Source organism: Pteropus alecto, unplaced genomic scaffold (assembly GCF_000325575.1).
Source record: "Pteropus alecto unplaced genomic scaffold, ASM32557v1 scaffold81, whole genome shotgun sequence".
Taxonomy (NCBI): Eukaryota; Metazoa; Chordata; class Mammalia; order Chiroptera; family Pteropodidae; genus Pteropus; species Pteropus alecto.
In genome coordinates, this window is record NW_006433378.1 from 20,630,697 (window position 1) to 20,639,650 (window position 8,954).

The following is an 8,954-nucleotide window of genomic DNA, read 5'->3' on the forward strand; positions in this document are numbered from 1 at the left end:
GTTAGGGGTGGGGGATCCAGCACTGGAGGACGGGCGCGCTCTTACCTTTCAGAGACACCCAATAGTGCTTCCACTTCCTCCGGGTGGCCGACTCCACCTTCTTGTTCTTCTTGTGCACCAGAAAGTTCTTGACGGCCAGGGCACCCGCCTTGCGCACGGTGCCCTGAGCCGCGGTGAGCAGGATATCCGACTGGCCCGGGGAGCTCAGGGTGCCGCTGCTCTGCTCGTCGCTGTGCGCCGAGCCCGCCTCCTCCAGGCTCTCGCTGTTGGTGGTGCTCATCTCCAGCTCCCGTCGGAAGTTCTCGTACACCCCCTGGCGCGCCGCATCCCCGGTGGAGCTGCTGCCACTGTCGCTGCCCACGAAGGCGCGGCCGGTGGGGGGCGAGTAGCTGGAGTTGGTGGCATTGGATCGCCTGGACAGGAGGTCCGTGTCGGTGGTGGCCCCTTCGATCCCACTGTCTGCAAACTCGCTGCCCTCGCCCGCGTTAACATCCTTGGGAGATGAAAGGGAGAAAAACGAAGACATGCATCACGCAGAATAGTAACCCAGGAGTTGCTGGTCCAGAGGCTGTGTAGCTGCAGGAGACTCAGCCTCTCTCCAGGACCAATCACTCCTCACACCCGGGCCCCACACAGACCCACAGAGTGCCTCGGGGAAAACCATTAAGCCACCCCAGGACAAATGTGAACAGTTTGAAATGTTCAAGAAATATAAAAGAAACAAGGAACACTTCAAAGAGCTTCTCATTTGTTTGACTTAGATAATTAACTAATTGGCAAATCAGCTATTGAGATTCTCCCACCACCATGCTGAGAGCCCAGCGCCTTCACTCTCATCAACCCTTCACTCTCATCAACCCGCTTGGAACGCTGGGAAATTCTGCAGGCTCATTAGTTAGTTGTTCGGAGGTAGGGGGCTACAATGGATAACAAGGTCTTTACAGCTGATACTTTTTTTTTATTTAATTAATGGGCATGGTTAAGAGACTATTTTATAGATAGCTAGTGCACCGCCTCACCCACTCACCCAGCAAGGACTCACATCCCAGGAGCCGGCAAGAGTCCTCATGCCCTAATCAGCTTCGCTTCTGAAAACAAGCAGCCTCTCACTCCGCATGGAGCTAAATAAGTCCATAGGGCCCACAGCTCCAACGCAGGCTCTCCAATTACCCTGCCCTTTCAAAGCTGGGATGCTAGGAGCCCGAAGCAAGCTACTCACTGCCCCTGGGCCAACTGACAGCTTGGGGCACTGCCAAGATGCTGGGGGTATCAGTTCCCAGTTTCAACCCACTTGGAACTTCCAAAGCACTGCCCCTGCTCTCAAGTTGAACATTTCCGGGCCACTGACAGGTCTGTTCTCAAATCAGAATCTTAATTGCTCTGGAGTGCTACAGGCATCTCCATAAACAATAATTAAATAATGGTAGTAATCAAGAGAGGGTAATGATAGCAGTGCTGGACAGGACAGCTCGACGGTCTTATGGACAAGAAATTAGACTGATGTTTCTCAAAGAAGAGAAATGGATGTGAGTGACACAGAAGAGGTGTTAAAGTAATATATGGTTTGGGGTTTAACCAGTTTTTGAGCCTTTGGTCTCATAAGTAGCTAATTATGGTTTGAAAATGTAAAAACTAACTGCCAAATAAATGAATACTTTGGGCTTAAATCTTTGCTGAGAGGCAACAGGGCAGAACCAAGCCACAAACTAATATTGTCCTGCATGAGGCCGGGACAGGTGTTGTGCCCATATCTCTGCACATCTCATTCAGTCAGTCCTCACTTAGGGCCCTAGAGGTTCACTTTCACCATGAATAGATGCTAAGCGAGCAACTAAAAGATGAGCATAGCCAGACATGAAAACAAGCAAGAGGAAATACCGAAAGACACATACTGTATGATCCACTTATGTGTGGAGTCCACATATCCCGAACTCATAGAAGCAGAGAATAGAATGGTGGTTGCCAGGGGGTGGGGGAAATGGGAGATGTCGGTCAAAGGGTACAAACTTCCAGCTATAATGTTACTAAGTTCTGGGGATGTAATGTACAGTGTGGTGACTATCGTTAATAATAGTGTATTGTAAACTTGAAATCTGCTAATAAAAAAGTAGATCCTAAATGTTCTCACCACCAAAAAAAGGCAATTAAGTTGATCGTAGTTATCATTTCACAATTTATATGTTTATTAATCATCACACTGTACATCTTCCAAAAACAAACAAACAAAAAGAACAGTACGCAAAGGGTGGAAAGAGTAAATTTACAATGAAGAACCTGGTAAATACTACCTCGGCCAGGTGCTCAAGGTTAACTGGGTGTGGGATATATAGGAACCCTTTCTACTTCCTAAAACTGTTATAAAAATAACAATAAAAGAAATAAGAGGAAGGTAAGAGGGGATGATAGTAACAGGAAGTAGTTACGAAAGCTTCCAAGGACCAGCCACATTTCCAATGGATTTAGAGGGACCCAAGAAGACAAAGAAACAGTGGATGCAGCTCAGATGCAGAGCCCTGTGACTGCCAGTCCCAGCAACTTTGCTATCTGCTGCCCTGCCTATTACCTCTATATAGATGGATGTGAAAGAGCCAGATCCAGCGGGTAAATATCCTCTATATAAACAGGAGAACACTGTTATCAAGTCACATTTCTCCTTTGCTTCCCTTTTGATACAAGACTACAAGTACATGTGACCATCACTGATTATTCAAGATAACCATGAGTAGTGGGAGATGAGGAGCTTATCAATTTCCCAAACTTCTGGATTTATCTTCATCTGGCCCAGTCCTTCTCTGAAGAAATGAAGGAATCTACCAGAAACTCTCCTCTAAAATGCAAAGAGGTCAGATGCTTCTCTGTAAGGCAGAGAAAGATAAGCTACACAGGTAACCACTGTAGCCCACAAGAGAAAGACTTCAGAACAAAGGAGAGGCTTGACTCTAGGAATTTTTCATTCCCACAGCCTAGATCAGGAAGGAACCTTGCAAAGCCATCCCCTTAGTTAATGAATGAGGATGCTGGAGGAGAGGCTTGACTCTAGGAATCTTTCATTCCCACAGCTCTAGATCAGGAAAGAACCTTGAAAAGCCATCCCCTTAGTTAATGAATGAGGATGCTGGGGCTCAGAATGTCACAAGCGTGGCTGGTAGCGGACTGGAGGTTGGAACTCATGCGTCCAACTACTAATTATATGGTGGACCCATCACTCAGCCGCAGGTCACATCGGATCAGGTTCTACCTCAATTGTCAACTCCATGCCTTCCTCCTTTGCTTGCCAACAATGGCCCTTCTAGGTTTTTCTAGCAAAAGCTAAGTGGCTGGTCATCTGTTTGCCTTGACTTGCCCAGAAAAGAGCTCAAAGCTGAAAAAGTGGTGGGAAAGAGGAGGAGATGCAAGAAGACGAAGGAAACAGAGGTGGAGACCAGATAGCCAAACCCTCAAGAACATGTCTCTTATCAGTCTACTCCATTCCCACAAACCATTCACCCCTTTACAGAATGCCCTGAGATCTCTATGGAAACTAAGAGGTAACTCCTTCATAGACACTCACCTCTTTGTCAGAACTGAACATCTGCCCATACCAACTGACGCTGTAACCTTGCAACAACCCAGACTGTGTGTATTCGACTCTGGAACGGCCAATAACCTGAGCAAAGGAATGATCACTCCGGGTAAGAGGCCTGCTGGCCCCAGCCGAGCTTGGCACTTTTAGAGCACACAACTCAGTGTAACCACTGGGGAATGCTCTCCACAAGTGATCCGAGCCAGCTCCACTTTATCTCCTCAAGTGGTTAAGCAGGCTCAGAGGTACACATCTCCTCATTAATATGTGACCAAGCCTGCTGGGAGGCCCAGATCTGGGCCCTATTTGGTCATGAAGCTTGCGATGTCCCAAATACCCAGAAACCTGTGCTCTAGCATCGTGGGAAATGATGATGACCCATCGTGGGAAATCATGATGACTACTCGACACGTGAATGGTCAACAAGGGCTCCGCGTCCCACCGCCAGCCACCTCCACTCCAGGGTGGGAAGAATCCTCTATAGTAGGACCGCTCTATCCAGACGCTTAAGTACCACACGAGAAATGCACATTTGTAAGTCTCAGAACCTGCAGGACACATGAAAACCAGATACTCTCATGTAGAGGCTCTAGGGTCACAACTCGAAAGCCACCATCTGCCCCTCTGAGGCTGTACCCGAATACGCATCATTCTCAGATGCCAGGCTGCGTGCCACTGTATGATTTCGACAGCTCAGAGGAAAGGCAGCATCACTACGATGCCAACATTCCTCGTGGTCATCTTCCTGAAGCGCTCTTCCTCCTCCTCACCTCCGTCTCAGACACGTCCCACCTGAGCAACCTGATTCTCCCTGCACTTGGAACCCCGCCCCCCGACTCTTCCCCACAGACGGAATCCAGGAGGAGAGTCCCACGGGAGCCCCAGCGGTCTTTGTAGCAAAAGCAAGGTATGTTCTTTCTTATCCAGTTAGACATCTTAGCATCTGATTGGTCCTAGCCTATTGAACCAAATACTGAATTTTAACCCAAAAGTCAGAAGCGATCAAGGAAAATGGTAAGACCCGAGCTAGACAAAGTAACTCCCAACATGGAGCGTGATCCGGTCAGCGATATCCTGAAAACAGCTCAAAATCAACTCTCCGTGTTAGAAACACTCCATTGAAGAGGCTTCTGATTATAAACAGCATTCATGGGGGGTAGAGGCTCTAAAGCCTCCGCTCCCAGGACGAATCCTCCCAGGCAGATTTTGAGCGCACTCATCAGATGCCATTCCATTGGCAGTTCCCCAGCATGAGCATATATCTGCTTTCCTACTAGAGGCACAAGTGGCCAGCTGTAGCTCAGAACATTCAACAGCTGCTGGGCAAGAGTCTTCCTAGTCATTTTAGCTGGGCAACGAATGCTGAAATCAGCTCCAGTACTAAAACGGAGGAGGGAAGAGGCAAATTCAAAGCCTGTTTTCACTGCCTTGAAAACCGGAGGGTCACCTGACACATTGTGGCAAAGCTCAAGTTGTTAACACAGGCGACTTACAAACACAAGTGACCCTCGAACAACAAGGGTTTGAACTGAGCAGGCCAACTGATACGCACATATTTTTTTTTCAGTAAATACTATAAATGTACTTTCTCTTTCTTATCATTTTAACATTTTCTCATCTCTAGTTCTTTTTAAAAAGTGTATAATATATATAACATATAAATATGTGTTGAGCGACTGTTTATGTTATTGCTAAGGCATCCAATCAACAGTAGGCTATTAACAGTTAAGTTTAGGGAGTCAAAAGCTATACATGGATTTTCAGCTGAGCAGAAGGTTGGGCACCCCAACCCCCACGTTGTTCAAAGGTCAACCGTACTGAGGGACAGGTTTTGTGTGTTAATGATGAGTGAACGCAATTTTGAAAAGGTAACTAGCCACGAAGTTCGAGGGCCCCGGGATAATTCAGAAACCAGCAGGACCAATTGGCCACTTGTAGTTATAATGCGAATGCAATTAGAAACGATTTTGTTGGTTACTTGGTTTCATTTCCCTGATGAATTCACCTTCACTTTAATACACCTCTACAGAGAAGTCAAATATAGTGGAGGAGAGAGTTCACGGAATCTCAGTGGAATGAAGAAATTTCGATCTGCAGAAGCCTTGAATTAGAACAACTTCTGCCTTATTAAATTCTAAAATATTCTTCCTCTCGTTTCTCATCTTCTTATCCCCAAAATGTAAGTCCCCCGCTCCCAACACACACACACATATGCACACGTGTGAACAGTCTTTGATTCCCCATGTTCCCGCCTTGGCACACTCGGTATAGTCTCATTACATTCTCCCTTGGTGCTCTCAGTGCAGCCGATATCAATTCTAGACAAGCTACTCTGAACCAATCTGTACCATAATGGGGATAAAAATACTATCTGCTCTTTAAGACACTTCGTGACGTGCTGTGAGACCGAGTTAACCCAACGACAGTTCCCAGAACTGTGCCGAGCACATGGCATCTGTCAAAATGTTAACGTTAATTACCATAATTTCCATCTTCAGCTTTACTTACCTCCAGGCCCAGGAAGAGGAGGCACCGTCTGACCTTCGTTACCACTAGCTTTCTGCACTAACACGAAAGAAAGGTTGTTCGTTTCTGAGAACTGGGAGAAAAACATGGTCTCATGGGAACAATAGATAGGCAGACTGAAGCTGCTGGGAGCTTATGAAGTCCCTTATAATTATTTTCAAAATCACAAAACAGCACAATAAATTAAGAAAACGGTGATGTTCCTTTACACTATAAATTAGTAGCTACTGGCCGCTGTTACTAATAATTGCTATTCTGATTTGCTAAATATATTACAGTATCAGTTTTCCACCATTGTTAGGCTTTTGCTTCACACCCTACCCAAATGTCCAGTGCCTTTTTAAATTTTTAATTCTGAGGTGTGTAAATTCTACCTCCTTGGTCTCCTACTATTAGCCCCTTTTACATGTGTCCTATCTGTCTCAGAGGCATTTCTAGAAGCCTTCCCTCTTCTTCCTTCCCCAAAGCAAATCTTTTGTTTCCAACACCCATTCTCTTTCTCTAATGACTCCCAGAGGGAGTGACTCAAAGTTTCTCTCAGTTGCAACCCCTGGAACCAAAGTTCTTACTGTTGCTAAAAAGGGACTCAGAAGTAAGTCGACAAATGCTTGAAAGGTTGCTTCAGGTAACTCCAGGTTGGAAAGTGCTCGGTGTCTAAGTCACTGAGTCATCTTCTCTCTTTTCAATGGTAAAAGCCTCAAACCTTGTCTGCAGTCACCCTTCCTGGCTACCTCATGATACATCACGCACCCAGACGCTCTCCTTCCTTTCCTAGCACCATACCCTGGTCCAGCAACAAGCTCCCTCTTCTCTCTTTCTTCCACTAATCTGCTCTGCACACCATTCGTTGCTGGGTCGACTTCCCAACAGCTATTCAGAGGGCTCCTCACGCTGTCATTCAAGTCACTCCACAAATGTCCAGCCTGAGCATTCGAGCCTTGGATGCCCTTAGCCACCGGCGAAAAGGAAGTACTCATTCTAGTGCATGCTCCCAACCTTCCTCGCTTCCCTGAATACTGATGCTTCAACGCTCAGCTCACGTCCCTCCTTCCCACAGCTAGAAGCCTTCTCTTTCCCGCCTCCAGCCACCATGCCAACGTCTCTGTGGCATCTCCCTTTCCCAGCCCCATCTCTGCTCCAGCCACATTAGCCTTTTGATCTTCCTCAAAGGCGCAGGGCTCGCTCCCACCTTACGAATCAATGGCCAATGCCCCTCTCTCCTTCAAGTCCCTACCCAAGTCTGCACTCCCAAGGGGCAGACCTGAAATTGCCACCCACATCCCCCACCACCCGTTTTTCCTTGCCTTGTTCTACCTTTTTCCCACAGTATGTCATGTGCTTATCATGCTAATCGTTTTCTGCATACACACCCCCACTTCGCCCCTAACTAGCTACACGAGCTCAGGGACCTTTTCACCTTGATACATCCCAAGTTCTAAGAATAGCGTCTGGCATGGGGCAGGCACTTTAAAAAAAAAAAACATTGTTGAACGACTTAGTTGCTGTTAGTTTTCCACCATAATCTCAAAACAAGGAAAACAGTTTCTCATGGAATACGTTTTAGTTTGATTTAAAGGTTTAGTTATTTCCAGCTTTAGCTCACACTCAACTAAAGTTGAGGTGACGAGTCCTAAGCGTAGAGCTTATAAGCTTTGCAATCTTCGAGCTATCCAAGTTTAAGTCTCTTATGGATACAATGAAAGTTCATTTAATTTTTTTTGTTTTTTTAAGTAGAGGAAATAAGAAAGACATATTGGCCGTTTTATGGCCCAAATGAAATATTCTGTCCATGGGTGGTCCAAAGCAAAATGGGCCCAAGTGACAGTTGAAAAGCCTGTGGGTGTCTCCTAGTTCTTCCCTGGGCTGCTTGCCAAAGCTCTCGAAGGTCCATGGAAAGCTGGCTGAGGGGCTCTGAGCTCCCGATTCCAGCCCTTCCTCCTCAGTTACGCTGGGAAACCAGCAGCAATTTCAATCGTCGTGACGTAGTTTGCATCAAAGGACACAAACTTTGCTCTCCTCATGTAGTACACTAAAAATGTGCTTTTCAAGATTCCGAATTTCCCCACCCTATACTAGCATAAATGAGCAACTCTCAGAGTATAGACCAAATATCCTCAGATAATTTCAGGGGGTTCCTAAAGCCCTCCCTTTTCCACTTATGTGTAAGAGGCCAAATTTTCCTCATAGAGTCCAACCAAAACAGCATATCACGAGAGTGAATGCAGAAGGAGATGTAAGACCAGTATCTTCTCTTAAGCCAGAATGTGTAGAGATTTGCAAATGCCTCTCTTCTCATTCATTTTTATTTTAGAAAATTAAATAACTTACGCGAACATGTAATGGATTTATTGCTATTTTAAAATGAATCAACAAGTATTTTTTACATGTCTGTTTCAGTTTCTAATACGACAGATATTTATAGATATGACCCAGATGAACAGAAGCCCCTTGGAGTCTGCAATACTTGTTAAGAGAATTGCTGATATAAGCCATCCCTCAACTACCTACCCACCCTCCCACTCCCCAAAAGAAGATTTTGGCAAAGAGATGGGTACTCTTGTTGAAAATGAATGGGCTCATTTTCAAAATAAACACCTCATTGCTTAACTTACATGCCAGAAAAAAAGAAAGATCGAGAGAGCAAAAAACGAAGCATCGCACAGAAGAGAGAAGAGAGAGGAAGAGAGATTTTTTCTTTTTTTTTAAATGGATTTTATACGAAAATATTTTGTTTCACGAAGAATTACAAAGAAGAGAAAAGAGAGAGGAAGAGAGATTTTTTCTTTTTTTAAAATGGATTTTATATGAAAATATTTTGTTTCACGAAGAATTAACCCGAGGTTCTTAACCAGAGGCTTTCTCCTTG

General features: G+C 45.5%; 1 protein-coding gene across 1 annotated transcript in view; it reads right to left on the reverse strand.

The window, feature by feature from the left end:
- TIAM1 (T cell lymphoma invasion and metastasis 1) overlaps positions 1-8,954 on the reverse strand; it is a 327,269-nt gene that overhangs the window by 104,386 nt on the left and 213,929 nt on the right. The window contains 1 exon segment of the mRNA XM_015586534.2: positions 46-493. Within this exon segment, the coding sequence (XP_015442020.1) occupies positions 46-493 (448 nt within the window).